This window comes from Mus pahari, chromosome 2 (genome assembly GCF_900095145.1).
Source record: "Mus pahari chromosome 2, PAHARI_EIJ_v1.1, whole genome shotgun sequence".
Taxonomy (NCBI): Eukaryota; Metazoa; Chordata; class Mammalia; order Rodentia; family Muridae; genus Mus; species Mus pahari.
The window spans coordinates 157803234-157823169 of NC_034591.1; the positions used below are offsets into that span (position 1 = coordinate 157803234).

The 19936-nt window shown below is 45.0% G+C and overlaps 1 protein-coding gene and 1 long non-coding RNA gene across 2 annotated transcripts in view; one reads left to right on the forward strand and one right to left on the reverse strand.

Annotated features, from left to right (window-relative positions):
• Positions 1 to 1325, reverse strand: part of LOC110316015 — a 19288-nt gene extending 17963 nt beyond the window's left edge. Inside the window, exons 1-2 of the long non-coding RNA XR_002380242.1 lie at positions 1193 to 1325; positions 790 to 838 (exon numbers count right to left, since the gene is read on the reverse strand). This is a non-coding gene — a long non-coding RNA (uncharacterized LOC110316015). The remainder of the gene's footprint in view (positions 1 to 789; positions 839 to 1192) is intronic.
• Etnk1 (ethanolamine kinase 1) overlaps positions 1 to 15181 on the forward strand; it is a 69650-nt gene extending 54469 nt beyond the window's left edge. Inside the window, exon 7 of the mRNA XM_021190078.2 lies at positions 13716 to 15181. Coding sequence (XP_021045737.1) covers positions 13716 to 13976 — 261 coding nt within the window. The 3' untranslated portion in view covers positions 13977 to 15181. The remainder of the gene's footprint in view (positions 1 to 13715) is intronic.
• Positions 15182 to 19936: the final 4755 nt, after the last annotated feature.

Consider the following 19936-nt stretch of genomic DNA (forward strand, 5'->3'; position numbering starts at 1 on the left):
ATTGGTCAATTTTCTTTATTATTACTATTATCATTGTTATTGTTATTATTATTATTTGTGAAACAAGGCTTCGCTACATAGCCCAGCTGGCCTCAGACTCATAACGACCCTCCNGACTCAGCCTCCTGAGTACTGACTGGGGTTACAGATGTGTGCTATGATCACACCAACTCCCTTTTAAAAATTATTTTTAGGCATTATTTAAAAATATTTTTAATAATGCTTTGAGAATTTTATACTTTGTACTTGGTTCACCTCCCTCCCCAATTCCTCCTGGATGCCCCAGTTTTGCATCCTTATTTTTTTTCTTTTAATCTGTTGAGTACAATTGCTACTGCCTACATACTCTTGGGTGTGTGGTCACCCACTGGAGTGTGACCAATCTGCCAGGGGCCACACAGTTAAGAAGGCTAAAGCTCCCTTTCCTCAAACTATAGCTCCTTGGCTAGGGGTGGAACTTCGTGCCCACCACCTCCCCACTGTGCTGGGACTTTGACTCAGTAGANCTTGTTCAGTCCCTGTCCCCGCTTTCTCCCCTCTCCCCTCCCTCGTCTGTCTGTCTTTGCAGTTTATTTGTTGAGAGAACTAAGTTATTTTTCTGTAGTTTTTCATAGTCTAGATTTTTTTTTTTTTTTTTTTTTTTCTGATTGCTGTCAACTCTTAAAACGGGTAGCGAAACATTTGGTAATTTTCTAAATAAAGTTTAAGACGAAACTAAGCACTTGCTTTCTTTGTTCCTGTTGCTGGGTTTCTGAACAATCCAGGAAAAACAACAACCCACTCCTATACCTGTTTACAGCGAGTCCCATCATCAGACTCCGTGTGAAGCCGACGGCCACTGCAGATCAGAACGTCAGACATTCTAACGCATCTTACTTTTCCTTGTTTCCAGTGCCTCCCCCTGCTCCTCAGACCCCAATCTCATGCCAGTCTCTCTAGAATCCGGCCGACGCTTCAGAACCCCTTTGCCTTTGTGTATCTAAGTTAGACATATTAGCTGGTCCCTCAGGCGGCCTGCGCTCTGATCTCCGAGGTTTGCTCCATCGGTTCTGTGGGGCCGCGTCCCGGGAGGTGGTGCACACATCGATGGATGCTTGGTCACACTAGGGGATGTTCCAGGAAGCCCAAGAGGTCCAGGCCAGCCTGGTTACACCACAAAATACTGTCTCAGAAAACAAAACCAAAGCCGTACCCTCATGGCGCTTCTGTTATGGTGACGGTAAATAAATTACAAAGTGATTTGGTGCTCCCCGTTGGCTCCCCTTGTTGAATGCTTCCTTTCTAGCAGCACATTTTTGGATCTGGTCCTGTGGGAGGAAGTGCGTCACTGGGGCTGGCCCTGTTTCCGGTCCCCCCTTTTTTCTCTGCTTCCTGCTAAGGCTGCTGAAGGCTCTGGAAGGAACCCTGCAGCCCGACCTGAGGCTTGAGGCTGTGGAAGCTTTCTCTCAGGAATGTCGGCCGCAGCTGCCAACAGCTAATACGAAGGACTTGGGGGACCACTTGCTGTTTATCATGTTGGCTTGGTGTCCCCCTTGCTCTGTTGTTGGCTCAGATTAGGACCTCCCTGTAAACTGTCCCACTTCTTCTGGTCTCCAAGCAGGCGCTTCTGCCGTGTTCTGCGTGTTCTGCTCCTGTCTGCCACTCACACTTCCACATGGCTAGTATTCCTAAAAGCCCAGCAGAAGTCAGCTTTCACTGCACAGTGCAAAAGCAATGGCCTCTCTTATATCAACAATGACACCTAGACTTCTGAGCCTTTAACCCTTTCTGCCTCGTTACTCTCCCCTCCCCTCCCTTCCCCTCTCAGCCTGGATTGCTAGTACGCCAAATTCCTGGCCTTTCTCACACATGCCCTTCCCTGTCTCCTCCTTGATTGACCCATTCGTTCTGTATACATGTATGATGTGTGTGAGCACAGGTATATATGTCTCAAAGCACAGGCGGTCAGAGGACAGACAGCCTTGAGGATTAGTTATTTCTGTCCACCTAACTTGAGGTAAACTCTCTTGTTCACTGCGGCACACATCATCAGGCTATAGCTGGCCTTCGGCTCTGGATTACTCTCTGTCCTCACCTCCCGTTACTGAGAAGCACCACCACTACATCGGACTCCACTCCACGTGGGCACTGAGGATTTGAACTTGGGCCCCCAGGCTGTGCAGCAAGTGTTTTGGTTATCGAGCCACCTCCCAGCTGTTTGCAAGTCCCCTTCCCACTGCATTTCAGTACATGGCTGTCCATGAGAGTCACTTTTGGTGCCCCTACTCCGGTGACACTTTCTTCCATCCTCTTGCCCTCTTAGCCCCACAACTCCTGTGTGGGACTACCACTCAGCTACTAGCTCTGCAAGGGCTTTTAATATCTCTGACTTGGAACTGAAGCCCAGATGTGGCCACCTGGGACTCATCCAGGCCTTCACTGGTGGCGCAGGAAAAGGAGGTCTCCGAAGGAGCCCAGCCCAGCCTCTGGGAGACCAGGGCATAACTTACGACCTCGTTACTCACTGGTTTGAGGCAAGTTACCCTTCCAGAGTCTCAGTTTGTCAGGTTTCAATGAATACCAGTAACCGAGTGCATCTCGCAGTTGTAACTATTGACATAAGTAGGGGAACTAATCACTTCACGTAGTAATCTGGTAGAGACACAACCTTTACTAGAGGCAGGTAAGACTGACGGGATCTGTACGGCCCTCGGTTATGACCGTCAGTTAGTGGTCATATCATAGGCTAGTATCCCAGAGGATGAAGCCGATCCTCCGTCAGCTTGAAGAATTTGAAGGGACAGCTTCACAAAGTGTAATGAAGGGATCCGGAGCACCCTGATAGGGTGCATGCTGTTTTATTCCTCCATCTGGGTCTAACCTGCGCCTCTGAGTGGGTAGTGAGTCGAGGTGGCGCTTTGCTGAGAATATCACTACACCTGCTCTGAGCCCAAGAACAATTTGTTTTGGAGCGGGGCAGAAGATCCAAGGGGACCATTATCTCACCCAGCTGCTGTTTCCGACACATGAAGGAACGGGTTCACAGCATGCATCTCCCAGGAAGGGACGGGAAAATGTCAAGGGTTGCGCTGGGGAGGCGCTGGAACATTCTGTGTGAAAGTGGCTATTTGGATGAAATGCCTCAGAGGCCCTAAGATAGCACCAGAGGCTATAAATAGAGAGGGGAGAGAGGAGGCAGGACAGCGCGCTTCGCCAATGGGCATCTAGAAGCGGTGCCATGAAGACGGTGCAGGGGCCTTGGGATGCAAACACTGACCAAAGTCCCTCTCTTTCCCAGCCAGAAGAGCACCACAGAAGAGCCATGACCGATGTCTTCTGGGTTTCAGGTTTTATTCTGCTTAGCAATGCTTTTTAAAAATATAAAACAGGGACGAGGAAGATGGCTCAGCCTGTAAAGTGCATGCTTTACAAGGACCTGAGTTCGAATCATGAGCACTCCCATAAAAGGCAGAGCACGGCAGCATGTGCGTGTAACGCCAGGGCTGTGGAGGCAGAGACAGGTGGGTCCCGGGAGCTTACTGTCCAGCCAACCTAATTAAATCAGTGAGCTGAAGGTTCAGTGAAAGGCTCTAAAGACTCTGAGTTGATGGCCTCTGTGCACACGCACCTGCAGCACGGATGGTGACACATACATGTACTGTACGTACCACAACAAAGAGCCAAGGCTATGAATTCTGTCTCACCACAGAAGAGCTCTGACACACTTCCATGGGAAAAAGGATTCCCACGGGATGCCCTCACCGCTCCCTGGGAATGTCCCATCTGTACAGAGATCACGGGGAATGTGTTTTCATCCTTTGATCAGAGGCCGACTTACGCCACCGTGTAGGGGAAGTGTCTGACAGCATCCTCCCCAGACCTTAGGTACCGGCCGTTAATCACGGCAGTTGCTGTCACCCACTGGTGTTTGGCCTAACAGGATCTTCGAAAGGTTAATCTTCCGGAGTTCCTTGGGATTTGTAAGGCAGTATTCTGAAAAACCTAGTTTTAATTTTGATAAATGAATTTAGCAAGTGGTTAGTCCCAGAAAAGGTTCAAGATTTACAAGTCAGTCAAGAGATGAAGGTAGCAATTTATTATACGTGTGGGCTGCTCCAGTCACCCCGAAGCCCTTTGACGAATCAAATGAGCAGTAATCGGAGTAATCGGATGCCCCAACTAGAGAGAAATTGATCTCTAACCTTGTTCCCTCTCAGCTTTTATCGAGGAACCTTTCTGGGTAAGGCAGAAGTGTGCGAGTCACTCGAAGTTGTGACCTCCCTGGTTCTGTGTATAATAACAGGACATTAGTTCTCCCGAACAACAGCCCCACAGACACAAGTCAATCACGTCCTGTGGGTTTTAGAGAAAGGATGCTCTGGCATTCTGTCCTAATGGGAGGCCACAGTTTGAAGGCACGGCTTGGCTTTCCCCTGAAGTTCAGCCTGTTTTGCATTTTGATTCCTGCTGTGTCTTAACTATTTTGCCTGTGTGTAGCTGGGTGTCAAAGCACACAACTGTAACCCCACCGTTTGGGAGGTAGAGTCAGGGGGAATTAGGAGTTCAACCTAGTGAGTTCAAGGCTGGCCTGGGCTACATGAGACCCCATGTCTCAACAGAAACAAAATGAAACCAGGAAGAGAGAAGTCCCATGTGTATGTCATGGTTGACTGAAGTGAAGTTTTAGATTATTTTTTTTATAATTTTTTTCTGGGCTTACAATAGATGTTCAGTAATAAGTTTTCAAGTTAAAAGGTTTCTGAGAACATGCCACAGTAGTCTGTGGGCTATTTTATTCAGATTTTTGAGTGTGTGACTTCTCTTTTTTCTTACTGTGTTCCCTTTGCCATCTTTCTAAAATTCAGACTCAGTTCTTTTGAGCCCAACATTTTCCTTAAAAAAAAAAAAAAAAAAAAAAGAGGATCCTTTGCAATCCTTCAATGGTTTCTGTTAAGGGGATAAAGGCACTCCATATGTGTCTTAGAGTCCATCCTACAGGATGGCCTTTGTCTTTCCAGCTCTCTCCCACTCTGTCCTCCTGTCAACTGGGTTCATCAAGCATGTTGAGTCATGTGGTTTCTGGCTGTCACAAAGGCCCCAGGTCAGTTGATTTGTGTTCATCTAAAGGGAGATTATCCAAAGAGGGCCTGACCTGGCTGTAAGGCTTACACCATCTGAAGGAAAATGGAAACAGCAGAGGGAGCCTCAGAGGGCGGGGAAGACCTTGCAGTTAGAAGCGGCTTGTGCAGCTAAGCCCTGACCTTAGTCTCTAGGGACTGACAGTGTGACCCTTAGCAAGCCCCAGGAAGAGCCTGGTAGTTCTACAGCCATGAGGCTAACCTCTGCCAGCCAGTGAAGTGAAGGAGCTTGGGAAAGAGTCTACGCCCTTACCCTTGCCCTGCAAAAGCCTGAACATAGAGCCCGGGCCATCTGCTCCTGGGTCCCTGCCCCACAGAAACAGTGGAAAAGGGATTTGCTTTAGTTGGGGGCTGCTAATTTTATTTTAATTTATTTAATTTGTTATGCTTGGTAAATGAACAATATGAACAGTGAGAGAGAAAGGAAACAAAGGAGGCAGGAAGTAGAAGGGAAGGAAAAGGGAAGGAAAAGGGAAGGAAGGGATGGGGACCTATAAGACACGGTCATTCGCTGCTTTTGCTTAAACTTGGAAACACATTGATTTTTCACACTGCTAAGTTTTAATCTCCTCAGAAAAACAGAGCACTAAGGAGCGACTTAACATCGTGCTGAAGATACACCCGTCTTTAGTTACTGTCCAGCCTGCCCTCTGTGCCATCAGCACCGCCCACCGTGACGTCAGCACTGCTCTCCCTGAGGTCAGCACTACCCTCCGTGACACCAGCAGTGCTCATACTTTCTACCCCTTTGTTCTGTTTCCTAGGTCAGAAAGATATAACGACACCTTTGATAAAGAAAGCGCCGGTCGGCCCTGAAGTTCCCTGTGCTTTGTGAGTCTCCGAGCAACACCCCCGGAGGCTTCAACGAACTTGTGATCCCTGTGCACACATGTTCTTAGCAGGGGTATGTGTGTCAGTCAGAGGTCAACCTTGGGTGTCTGTCCTCTCCTTCTTCCACTTGGTGTGAGACAAAGCCTTCTAGCTGGACACGGAGCGTCTGAGGTTTCTCCTGCCTCTGTCTGCCTTCCTTCCCACAGCTGGGATTACAGGGCGCACTGTGGCGTCTGGCTTTTATGTGACACACCCGAAGAATCCAAACTCAAGTCCTAGTGCGGGCAGACTGAGAGGTTTATCCAAACTTTATATTTTTATTTCTGTCCTCTTTTTAGCATCCTCCTGAAACTGTTTTCTTTTTTAAAAGATGAAAGTCACATACAGATAGTATATGTTTACATAAGATGCTCCTAAAATGAACAGTTAGCCACACACCCAATTAAAAATACCATTATCACCAATTGTTGTATAGCTCATTGTCTGTTTGCTTCACAGTTTAGTTTTATCCTTATGCTCCATAAACTTTGAGTTAATAGGATCTTGCTTGTCTTTAGTTCCTGTGTATCCCAATTGTGTATTGTTTAATTTAATCAGTTTGGAACATTTTGCACGTGCTTAGAACCTGTATTTTGGTGCCCTAGTTTATTGTTGGCTCGGTATGACATCTCTTCAGATCCATGGGCTCATACCTCATGCATTTTCACACTTTATAGGAATTTGTTTTTGTTTTTGAGACAGGGTTTCTCTGTGTAGTCCTGGCTGTCCTGGAACTCACTTTGTAGACCAGGCTGGCTTTGAACCCAGAAATCCGCTTGTCTCTTCCTTCCAAGTGCTGGGATTAAAGGAGTGTGCCACCACTGCCCGGCTTACTTTATAGGATTTGCTTTTCACAGATAACACAAAACTTCAGTTGAGAGTGGTCTTCATGCATAATTGTGGCCAGCCATTTTATTATTATTATTATTATTATTATTATTATTATTATTATTGTTGTTGTTGTTATTTTAATTGAAAGTATTTAATTTTATTATTTATTTGTATGCTTGCGGGTCCTCACAGAGGCCCGGGTTCTGTCACTGGGTCCCCTGGGGCTGAAGTTACAGACTTTTGTGAGTTGCTGGTTATAGTGCTAGAAACTGAACTCTTACCGACTAAGCCGTCTCTCCAGCCCATAGCATTATTTTTTAAAATGTATGTGTCTTAGTCAGGGTTTCTATTCCTGCACAAACATCATGACCAAGAAGCAAGTTGAGGAGGAAAGGGTTTATTCGGCTTACATTTCCATACTGCTGTTGATCACCAAAGGATGCAGGACTGGAACTCAAGCAGGTCAGAAAGCAGGAGCTGATGCAGAAGCCATGGAAGGATGTTCTTTACTGGCTTGCCTCCCTGGCTTGCTCAGCCTGCTCTCTTATAGAATCCAAGACTACCAGCCCAGAGATGGTCCCACCCACAAGGGGCCTCTCCCCCTTGATCACTAACTGAGAAAATGCCCCACAGCTGGATCTCATGGGGGCATTTCCCCAACTAAAGCTCCCTTCTCTGTAAGAACTCCAGCTGTGTCAAGTTGACACAAAACTAGTCAGTACAGTATGTATATTTATTTATGTGTATATGAGCGTGAGTTTGCACATGCTACATCATGTGTGTGGAGGTCAGAGGGTAATTCTCTAAAGTCATCTTTCTCCTACCATGAGGAACTTGGGGACTGAACCCAGTCCACAGGTCACAGGAGTAGATACCTTTAATGGCTGTTCCATCTTGTCCTCTCTGGTCTGGCAAATTATGACGAAGCTGAGAAGTTCCTGTGGCCTAGTGGCACTGCCACTGCACTGTTTTGTGAGTCCTGTCCTAGAGCAGAGCTTGTACCCAGGAGGACTGCCTAAGACACTATCTAAACACCAGTCACTGCCTCATCTGCATACGCGGCTCCACTTTTCCCCATTACTCTAGCATTTACCTCTGATGGCAAGAAATTTAGAAAAGGCTGGAGAGATGACTCAGCAGCGAAGATTGTATACTGTTCTTGCAGACATAAGCACACACATCAAATGTCTCACCACTGCCTGTAACTTCAGCTCTAGGGAAACGAGTGCCCTCTTCTGCTCTCCACAGACACTGCATGCACATACATACACACATGCACATACGCACATGCACAAATGCATACACACTTGAATTATTTTTTTAAAAAAAATCTTTAGAAATGAAAACCACATCAACTTAAAAGAAGAAAAGATTGGAGCACCAGTTAGAATCATGGAAGTGGCACACCATGTAACGCTCTCTTAGCCAGTCCTTTTCTCTTGATTGCACTTTCTCTTGTTCTTGATTTAATTTCACATTATTTCTTCCTGTGGAGCAACGGCTTTATATTATATGTTATGTCAGGCTATATTTACAACATTCAGCCTGGGTGTGCAGCAGGCCCTGACATTTGTTTGTAAAATTACACATTATGATAATATGCACAATGGACAATTTACCCAACAACACAGTCTCCAAACATTCTTTGTTAAGGGATGTGTGTATATGAAAAGTCAACTGTTTTTTAGTTATTTTGAAAGCTCAGAATTGAACTTTAAAAATGATTTATTTATTTTTATTGTATGTTTATGTATGTGTGTGCACGCATGTGTGTGTGTGTGTGTGTGTGTGTGTGTGTACCACACAGGCATTGGCACGGAGGACAGAAGAGTGTGTTGGATCCTGGAACTGCAGTTACAGGTGGTTTTGAGCCTCTGTGTGGTGCTGAGAACTGGGCCCAGGTCCTCTGCAAGAGCAGTCAGTGCTCTTAATGGACACATCATCTCTCCAGCCCTTGAAGTTAGGATTCTATTGGTTCAAGGAACACTGCTGTGAAGTTTATGAGCATACAGTTGTTTTTCTCTAGGATGTATGCTTAGGGGATGGGCTTGCTGCATGTCTTGGTTACTTTTCCTTTGGCTACAGTGAAGTGTCTCGACAGAAGCAACTTAAGGGAGAAAAGGCCTACTTTAGTCACAGTCCGAGGTACTGCATCTCGTGGTGGAGAAGCCAAGGCAGGAGGAGCCTGAAGCCCGGTCGGTCACACAGCACCCACACTCAGGAAGCGGAGGGATAAATGCAAGCGAGCGCTCAGCTTGCTTTCTACATTTCAGTCAGGGATGCCCTGCCCAGGAAGCGGTCACATCCAGTTAAGGTTTCTTCCTCCCACGGCAGCTAATGTGATGAAAATCATCCCTCACATAGGGCTGGAGAGATGGTTCATCGGCTAAAAGCACTTCTTGCTTTCGCAGAAGTTTTGTTCCCAGGACCCACATGGCAGCTTACAATCTTCTGTAACTCCAGTTCCAGAGGGCCTGGAACTTTCTGACCTCTGTTGGATTTGTACACAGTGCATAGACGTACATCAGGCAAAGTACCCATGCAAGTGAAACAGAGAAGAGATTCCCAGATGTGTTCAGAGGTTCGTCTCTCATGTATCTCAGACTTCCTCACGTTGATAGTTACTACTAGCCATCGCATGGGCTTACAAAGGATGTGCCTGATTCTTCCACTTGCAGCTCTGTGCTGCTTTCTAAACCGACTACCAAATGAGGCTTCTACCGTCTGAAAATTCCTGTGCTTTTCACTGCTGCCGGAACACAGCACTGTCAGGATTGTGAGTGTTTTCCTTTCTGGTCTGTATGGAATGGAATCCTGCTGTGGTTTTAATTTGCATTTTACCTCTAATTTATGGGTATAGATGAATCCTATGTGTGCTTCATTTTCTGAGAGATACCCCCATGTGTCTCATGCTCATTTTTTTTTCTATAAGGTTGGATTTTTTTTGGGGGGGGGTCAGGAATTTATAAGCAAATTTTGTAAACTATAGGTTTCATCTTTTCTTGGTTCTCTGTGTTGGAAACAGCTCCTTCCTGAGTGGGATACTATTTTACTCATTGGATGATACCTTTTTTGGGATGCAGAGCAGTGCTTTATTTTAGTGTAATAATGACGACTTTTACTTTAGGGTTTATGCTTTTTTTGTGTCATATTAAGAAATCTTACAACTTTGTAAAGATGGTTAAGGCTCCCTCCCAACCATTCCCCACTCCTCCCCAGTCATGGGGATTGAATTTAGGGCCTTGTGCATAGTAAGATACACCTTCAGCCCTGTTGGCTTTGATGATAGGCATCTTACTGGGGTGACGTGGAATTTCCATGTAGTTTTTTTAGTACGAATTTTCCTGATATCTATCAGTTACATTTGAACATTTTGGCTTTGATATTTTATGCTTTTCAACATGGATAACAAGGCAGGTGGATTGAGTTCGAGGCCAGCCTGGTCTACAGAGTGAGTTCTAGGACAGCCAGGGCTACACAGAGAAACCATATTTCCAAAAAAACCCAATTTTTCCTCATATACTTTTGAAAACCTGTCCTTTCCCCTTTGATCTATGATGTTAGACCAGACATAAACCCGGTTTTCCAGATGTCTATTGCTCCATGTTCTTAGTACACCTTCTCTCTCTTTTTTTTTATTTAAAGATTTATTTATTTATTATATGTAAGTACACTGTAGCTGTCTTCAGACACTCCATAAGTGTGAGTCAGATCTTGTTATGGATGGTTATGAGCCACCATGTGGTTGCTGGGATTTGAACTCCGGACCTTCGGAAGAGCAGTCAGGTACTCTTACCCACTGAGCCATCTCACCAGCCCCTTAGTACACCTTCTTAATTATTACAGTGTTGCACGTTTCTTCCTGTGATGCACACTGTCTGCCTTGCTTTTCTTTCAATAAGATTCCCCCTTGGTTTCTATTATGGCCAACTGAAAAATGTGACAGTGAAGAGAGTTTTAAAGATTCTGTACGGTGGGCAGACAACCCTGAGCTCCGTACTTTCACTGCTCTGCTCTGCCATACAACTGTCTATTCGTTCATCTATCTACACATGTTTCTGGAAAATTAGCCTTTGGTTTCCCAGGAAACCCTTTTTGGGCTGCAATTAAAGTTCACTTGAATTTAGGAATAATGATTGCTCTAATAGATACAGGTTGATATAATCAATGGCTGTGATAAACATTGCTTGTCTAACTTACATTTTTCTTGATAGAGATCTTCAAAGCATTTGTTAGATTTATTTACGTATTACTTCAAAGGACATGTATTTTTATTTTATGTATAGGAACATCTCCATGTATGTATGTATACCATGTATCTCCATGTATGTATGTACACCATGTATCTCCATGCATGTATGTACACNATGTATCTCCATGCATGTATGTANACCATGTATCTCCATGNATGTATGTACACNATGTATCTCCATGNATGTATGTACACNATGTATCTCCATGNATGTATGTACACCTTAAGCATGCGTGCTCATGAAGGCGTAGGAGCACATCAGGTCCCTGGAGCTAGAGTTACAGATGGCTGTGAGCAGCCACGTGGGTGCTGGGAACTGAGCCTGAGTTTCCTGCAAGAGCAGCCTGTGCTCTTAACTGACTGCTGGGTCATGTTTTTAACCTCTTATTTTTTACTTTGAGTGTACGTGTGTGTATGTGTGTGTGTGTGTGTGTGTGTGTGTGCACATGCGTGTTTACATGTATGGGTGCATACATTTGGAGGTCAGAGGTTGATGGTGGGCTGGCTGTCTTCCGTAGGTGCTTTCTGCCTTATGTTTTGGGGCAAGGTCTCTCTCACTTGAATCCAGAGCTTGCCAATGCCCTAGTCCAGTTAAAACGCCAGCTTCTCTGGCCAGGGTCCAGTCTCTGCCTCCTGAGTGCTGAGTGACTGGAGGTCTGCGACTTTGGAAGTCTGGTTCTCACACATGCACTTCTCCTGCTCAGTCATCTCCCGGTCTGTTCGGTTTCTTTTGCTCCTATTTTACTGGTTCTGTTATCTTCTAGATATGTCGTGACATCAGACATTTCTCAAACTCTTGTTTCTAGCTTTTAAAATAAGCCCTTTGGAAAAGGCTCCCTTAGTCGATGTGTGCTGCTGGTTGTATTTTGAGGAAGCCATAGGTCTTTCATTAGCAAACATGACGTTTACTTTGAAGCAGATTCTGACTTTCTGCTCTTCTGGATATTTATTTGTGGTTTGAAACACTGAGCCCCGAGGAGCTTAAGGATGGGAATAGCCTCGCTCATAGCTTTGCATTCAGCCACAGTTCCCCACACTGATACGGGGTAAGCACCCAGTAAACAGGGGCTGAGCAAGGCCAAGGCTGTCTTCTTTAAATATGTTTCTAATTGTAGGAGTTGATAGTTCATTGTGACACAAGTCAATGTCAGCCCTGATGACTTCGCACACCCAGCAGCTGACATATTATTATTTGAGTCAGCCCATAGTTTCCATTTGGTTATTGGATTATTTTAGACAGTAAACGCCAAAATGGTGTGTTTCTGTGTGTGTGTGTGTGTGTGAGAGAGAGAGAGAGAGAGAGAGAGAGAGAGAGAGAGAGAGAGAGAGAGAGAGAAAGAAAGAGGGCGGTGGGAGGAGAGGGAGAGGGAGAGGGAGAGACTGTGAGTATGTGACTGTGTGTGTATGCAACTGTATGTATGTATGCATACATGTGCTCTGTGGGGAGGTGTGCATGCATGTTTTGTATATTTTTAGTTCTTTTAGTCATTCAGAATTTTTGTGATTTCTTTTTAGAACTATTTTTTTTTCAAAATAAATGTCTAATTTGTAGCAGCGACAATAGTAGGAGCTGAGGTATCTAAATTGAGACCAAAAGGTACCGTAAGGACAATGGAATATTTGGAAATGTATTTCAGTCTCAATGAAGCATAGGAAATCTGTCTGCATCTTTGGCCCACGTCCTCATCAGCTGTTGCTGAAGCTCAGGGACTTGCCTGGGGCGCTAAGTCTCCACCCTCCCAGGGCTGCATGTTTCTGGGGACAAACCTGCTTTAGGATACCCGTTGGTTTGTTAGCCTTGGTGCCAAGCTTCAGTGGCCTTTAGTCAAATGACACAGCTTACAAATTTGTAAAAAAAAAAACAAAAGGAAAGGAACCAGATCATAGGACAGCGTTGGCACTTCCCCTGGGTCTCATTCCATTAGGCTTCAGGAGTCACGTGATCAGGCCCAAGGTCAGCAAGCTGAAGAAGATGTATCAGCTGTGCAGTGCAGCTTACGTGAGCCAGGCGTGTCACCTCACGTCTGCCTCTCATCTTTGTGTCAGTCTTCCAAAGACTGAAATGGGAGGGTGGCTGTGAGTTTGAAGCCAGCCTCTACTACACACTGAAGAATCAGTGCCAGGCCAATCTGGACAACAGGCTGAGATCCTGTCCTCTAGACTCAAGAACAATCAGACCTAAAGACAACAATGTAATCTGCTACAGTCTTCAGTGATGCTCATATAACAGGCATGGAGAGCTAAGACTAATTACTAGTTATTATTGCCATTGCTATAGAAGCTGTTGATACTTAGAATCCTTGCTGTAACTCATTCTCTGGATTTTGCTTTCCAGTTTTCCATGGAAGATTTGTGCCCTCCTCTTATCCCCTATTTCTTTTCTAGTAAAGTATAAATAATAAGAATTTTGGTTTATGTTTCCAAGTATTGGCTTTCATTTGCAACCCCCTTTTGGTATTCTTATGATTGTAATGTTTTTTATGGTCAGTAGTCTCAGAGTCTTTAAATTCTGTGAAATCCAACCCGGTGGAAGTCACTCAGTTGTCTGTTTGCTCTTCTGAGCTTGCCCTGGGTGAGTGTTACCTTGTGCTGATGGCTGCTGTTCATCCAAACAGCCGATCTGACTTCAGATCTAATTACTGCAGGAGCAATTGTGCCTTGGCCAAGGAGACCCTCCAGTCTGCCCAGATGTCAGTATCAGAGCCAGCCGAACGCAGGCCCCACTTCCAACCTCTGATGGAAGTCGACCTTCACGTAGCTCCAATTTCAGCCATTTCAAGCACAAGAGCCCAAGTTTGGTTTCCCAGAACCCACATAAAAAAGGCAAGTGTGGTGACGTGTGTTTTCACAGCCCCAGCTCTGAGGAGGCAGAGGCAGGAGAAGCCCTGGGGCTCTGCCCAGTGTAGGAGGAAGTGGGAACTGAAGAACTACCCAACTGAGTTCTTCTGCATTTGGTATGGCATTTGAAATTTCCCTTTGCAAGTAGATTCAGAATTCTATGATTGTCAGAATCAAGTGGAAAGATTTTTTTTAAAAAAATATCTGTTTGCTTATTATTAACAAAGTAGCTAGTTAATTTGTGTGGCCGAGGTGCATGCCCCTGCCTCAGTGCAGTCAATGTACATGTAGCAGACAGAGGATTCCTTGTGGCTCTGTTCTCTCCAACCTTGTGAACTCTGGGTTCACAGTTTTGGTGGCAAGTCTCTTTACCTGCTGAGTCATCTCACTGGCTCTGGGAAGATTTTTTTTTAAAGACTGTAGAGGTCTGTCCTCCACCTTCGACTCATTGCCTATAAATCTTGGGAAGACCCAGGAAGGACCTTTTAAGTCTTCCAGTGGACCGTGATCTACAAGGGCTTGGCTTTTGAAGGGATGAGTGGCCTTCTCCAGGAGTGGTGAATCTGGGTGAAGTTACTGTTCTAAATAGACCGTGTGTTTGGTGAAAGGTCCGAGGCGAGCGGGTGTTATTCTCTCCTCTCTCATCTTTGAGCATTCAGGTTGCTATTTCCAACCACTGGACACCGTGAGTGTTTCCTGGATTGCTCTGCTGTATTGGGTGTTCACTTCTGTTCTAGTGGCTTCTTGGCCATCTGGTAATTGTGTTGATGGGAGCCAAAATGGAAAACAGAGGGCATTATTAGCTCAAACTCCAGAACATAACAGTTGTCTGACTTTCCACTAACCTAGGCCAATGACAATATTGTTTCTAACCCGCATGCATCCCCCAGGCCAAGTTGGAAACTCGTTCCTTGCAGCAACAGGAACAAGTCTGCCACACTGATGGACAAGATTCAGAAGGTTCAGAATTAAGGATCTGGTCCAAGAGTTTTATCAGCATCAAGAAATACTCTCCATCAGGCCTGGGGTAGGATCATGAGCATTCCCATCTTCTTTGTCTAGTTCCTGGGAGCTCTTTGAAGTTGTTGAAAAAAGACCAAATGGAATGGACCGAACTGCTGTATTAGTGTTCCGTTAGCCAGCAAGCTAATTATTTTTTTTCCTGACAAATGTCTGTGAGGAGGGTGTTACAGCATCCTGATTTATGGCTACTTCACTTTGCAAGTCATATGCTCAGTTAGAAGAGCACAAATAGAAGGATATTTTAAATGCCAAAAAAAAAAAAAAGAAATGCTAAACTTTATTTCAGAGCGATTTTATTTTTGTCCTTGAATTAGAAGCATTAACTTTTTTTTTTTTCCTTGACAATTGTACAGTGGTGCAGACCTCTTAGCTGGCGTGGGTACTGTATGCTCAAAGCAGGCCACATTTATCTGCATTTGGATGAGATGAGAACTTTTAGATAACTCTCCCTCTGTAGCAAATTAAAGTGGAGGGCGGAAGGGGGGCCGAGCGGGGTTTTATTGTGAGTCAGTCTCCGTAGGTTCCCCGGTCTTAGAGGGGAGAGTTGGTCTGTTTGAGTGGTGAGGGTGGGTGCAGAAATTATCTCTAGTCACCGCAGGACAGTCAGGGGGATGAGAGGACCTGGAACTCTCCTCGGGGCAGGACCGTGGTCCCCAACTTGGCGTGCTCTGTTCAACCGGCCACCTGGACATATGAGACCTATATTATTTATTTATTAAAAAAGATTTATTTGCTTATTTTTACTTTATGTGTTTTGTCTACATGTATCTATCAGTGTACCATGTTGATGCCTGGTGCCCACGGAGGCCAGACGAGGGCATTTGAATTGCAGCCACGGATGGCTGGCTGTGAGCTGCCTGGAGTGGAGGCTGGGAACGGAGTCCGGAGTTCTCCACAAGAGCAGGCAGTGCTCTAACCACTGAACCGTCTCATTGGACCCAGGATTACTTATTTTTGAAGTTATTGATTATACTTTCACTTCTACTTACTCTAGGCACTTTCTTTTCCTTTATTATTTCCCCCCTCCTTTCTCTAACCCCTCCTCGCAATGATTATTCCATAACTTACGATGGGGAAACGTCCTGATACACCATTGAAAGTCGAAAATATCTTAGGTCAAAATACGTTTAATAAATCCCATTAGTCAAGCGTTGCCATTGAGCCACAGAACAGTGAGTTCCCCCCCCCCCCCAATGGTCCCGTGAACAGCGGGAGCTGAGGCTCTTACCACTGCCCCATCTCTCGAAAAGCATGCTGGGGAATATCAAAAGTCAAACCCCGAAGGACCGTGTCCTGATCACCCTGGCAGGAATTAAAACAGCCATAAGGGAAGCTGCTGCAAACTGCAAACGGGAGACGGTGCCTCGGTCAGAAAAGTCCCTCAAACCAGCTGTGCGTGTGGTGGCTCACACAGGGAGTCCACGGGGTAGGGAGCGATTTTATGAATTTAGTTATTCTAGGTTAGAGTAAGACCGATTCTCAGCCCCTCCCTCCAAACAACCCAAAGCAAAGAAGCAAAGCAAAAGGCTCTCAGGTGGGTCCTCGCTGACTGCGAGGCAGGAACCAGGAGTCGGAGCTGCTTGTGCTCCTGTTTGGTCCTCAGCTGCTGCTGGCAGATTTTTGCTCGTCTCACTCACTGTCTCAACTTCTTCTACATAGATATTCACGGAGCCAAAGCGCTCATACACACATTTAAAATGAGTGCTAAATCAGTTATTAATGTTCAATGTTAAAAAAATTAATGTTAGAAAAATCATTATGCTAAATGAAAGAGGCAAGTTATAAAGGACAGATTGAATGGATCTGTTTTCATTGAGTCTTGAGCGGAAAGGTAGCTGAGTTTTACAGAAAGTGAATCGGGTGTTGCCTGCCGCCTGTGTAAGGGAGGGAGCCGGTACGTCAGAGGACAAACAGCGTGAGGATGTTTTGGGGTGATGCATATATTCATCAGCTTGAACATGGTAAGGATTTCATGGCTTTATACAACTATCAACATTTGTCTATACATGCATGTTTGTATATGCCTGAAACACATTTAAAGGAAATCTATAAAATCAGAAAAGGAAAAAAAAATATGAGAAGCAGGTAACATAGGAGACACATTCATTATATATAATGTATAATGTGAATATTTACAGGTTCATGGTCACTTTTCACGATCAAATATATTTTTATGTACCAGAGACTGAAAGTGTAAAATCGAATGTGAGTCTCCACCACTTCAGAGCTACAGCGCTTCACCTCTATGGGAGTTCATGGAGACATAGAGATTTTATTGCGTTTTGAGCAGAACTGATTATTGTACTGTGTGATTTTTTTTATTAAAATTTAAAAGTTCTTTATAATAAAGTTTTAATAAATTAAAAGTATATCTGTTTAAAAACACATTTTTGAGACTGCGTATCACACAGTGCAGGCTGAACTTGAACCTCAGCGTAGCTGAAGATGTCTTTGCACTTCCAATGGCCCTTGCTTCCCTTCCTGAGAGCTGGTTAGTAGGTGTGCACCACTACAACTACGCAGTGCTGGGGACCGAACCCATGACTCTCCCAACTGCGCACGTCACCACCACCTATATTATATTCTCAAAAACCGCCAAATGCACTGAAGGCTTTGAACTGCATGTTAAAGAACGGCTATTATCTACTTCGGAAGAAGAGTCCCGCACGCCGGAGAGTGCTGTATCCGTGTGGCTTGGGAAGGCCTGGTGCAGGGATGATGGAGAGGAGGTTGTTAGGGCCATACTTCCGAAAAGCCAGCTGATTTAAATGACCATTCTCATCATGACATTTGTAAAATGGCTGAGATAATATTTCACTGGGCAGGTGAGGTACAGACAAGTGGATGAGGTATATATAATCTTGTTGGGATCTTTGAAATAGAAGTTATTTCAATTTCTCCCTACTCCCTCCGTCTTAGTTTTACCACTCCCTGGAAATGTCTTCCCATTTTGCTTCGGCTGGCATCTTTTCCATCGAAAGCTAAAATGTGTTGAGTCGGCAGATTTGACTGACTTTCTGAAGCCCCTGGTGGCTTGGAGCCGACAAAGTCTTAACTCTTTTTGGCCAGAAACTGAAGCTGAGGGAATTGTGAGTTTCAAGTAGCTCTTGAAGCTACGGTGGCATTTCCCCATGCTTGGTCTTGCAGGGGTAGCAGATTGAAAGAAGAGAGAGAGTCCATGTTTACGTCCAAGCTGAGGATCTGAGGAAAAAATTAGCAACTGTGAGCTTTAGGGGAGGGCAGAAATGCATTTCTTGACAGATGGGGGTATGAGGATTTTCTAGAATTGTCTACTTAAGGTGAGGTAGTTTGGCAGTCTGTCCATCCTACCCGTGACACATCTGAATGGTTGCTTCAGAGAGACAGTATCGATCTGTGTGTAAGACCCAATGTGGATGTCATCAGTGAGCATCAAGATTACAGTGTGAAGCTAGACAGGATGGGGGTGGGGGGCATCTGCAAACATGATTTCTCAGTGACCTCTCGCCTCCTTACATGCTGGAAGACAGCTTTAATCTGGGAAACTTTTAATAATGGGCTCTGGCGAGGGAATGCCTGGACTTTATGTGCTTGACAGTTTTTGTAGTTGGTACATTTTTCACCGTAGCCAACTTCAAGCCTCCAATATATTGTCAACTGGCTCATAAAATTTCTTGAGATTGACTTTGAGAAGCCCATGCAAGCGAGCCAGCACAATCCGGGATCCAGCAAAATGGGGAGACAGAGCCATTAGGTGAGGTGGCCACTCTCCATTTCTTCCCCTCAACCTACCTAACCCAGGACTTGCAGGGTGTGAAGTTGGAGTTCATCAAGGCCTGGAGGTCTCAGACCACACAGAGATGGGGATGAGGCTGTTTCCAAAGATGAACGAATGCGTCTGATGTGGTGTTTCCCCTCCCCTCCGTCATTGGCTATCAGTGAACCATTCACACTGTGAGCTCCCCCAAGGATGAGCTCAGTTACCTGGGGTACAGCTCCTGGCATGGAGGGAGGTCGTTTGCTTCTGAGCTGCAGTGGACTCTGTAGTTGCTGAGAAAAAAAAAAAACAAAAAACAAAAAACAAAAACCAAAAACCAGACTCTGTCTTTTCTCCCGAACCCTTTCCTAAGCACAGCTTGTCTTCCTTGGGGTCTGGGAATGTTCTGGAAATTTGGGAAAAGATCATCTCAATGATTTAAGTGTCATAATAGCATAGGAACTGTCATAGCATGAATGGAGGGAAGGAGTTGTCTCGCAGAGGATGATTCTGTGTGACTACATATATTCCCAGGAGTTACACATGTAGGTGGGTATTTTTTAAAACATTTTTCTGAGCCTGGACTGTAATCATTTTATTTATGCACATAAAATAAATTTGCACCACTAAACGGTGCATAGAATATTATAGCCGTGCAGGTGCTGTGTCAACTACAAAAACTGTTATTCTGTTTTGTCGAGAATGTAACAGAGAGTTACATAATGTTGTTTCCGGGTTATCTCCTGGCTGGGAAAAGAGTTTCACCAACAGCAAGAGAACCTAATAGTGGTGATGTTATGTATTCAGGGTGACTTGCAGTCTGTGAGAAAATACAGACTTGCTCTTCACTCTAGAATGTCAAATATAAGCAAAAACGTTTCTCTTAGACACAAATGTTTATTGCAAGTAGGAGCACATTTGTAGACCTGTCATTCTAACATCTGGTGCGACTGTATCTAAGTATTTCCGTAACGAAACAGTATTCACCTATTTAGTCAGGCAAATGAGCCAGGAGACTAGAATTATCTGTGTCTGCCCGTCCTCATCCCACTCATCCATCAAGCGTTGGTGGGTCCTTCTCCCCATCCTCCCCACCCACTCCTTACAGCAGTGTGGCTGAGGGCTCACACTCTCCTGCCTGGACTAAGCCAGCAAAGCTCTCACTGGGCAGCATCTTCCTGCTCCAGTCATTTTCCACAGAAGCCCCAGAGTTGGAAATGTTATTTTCTCTTCTCTCCTCTCCTCTCCTCTCCTCTCCTCTCCTCTCCT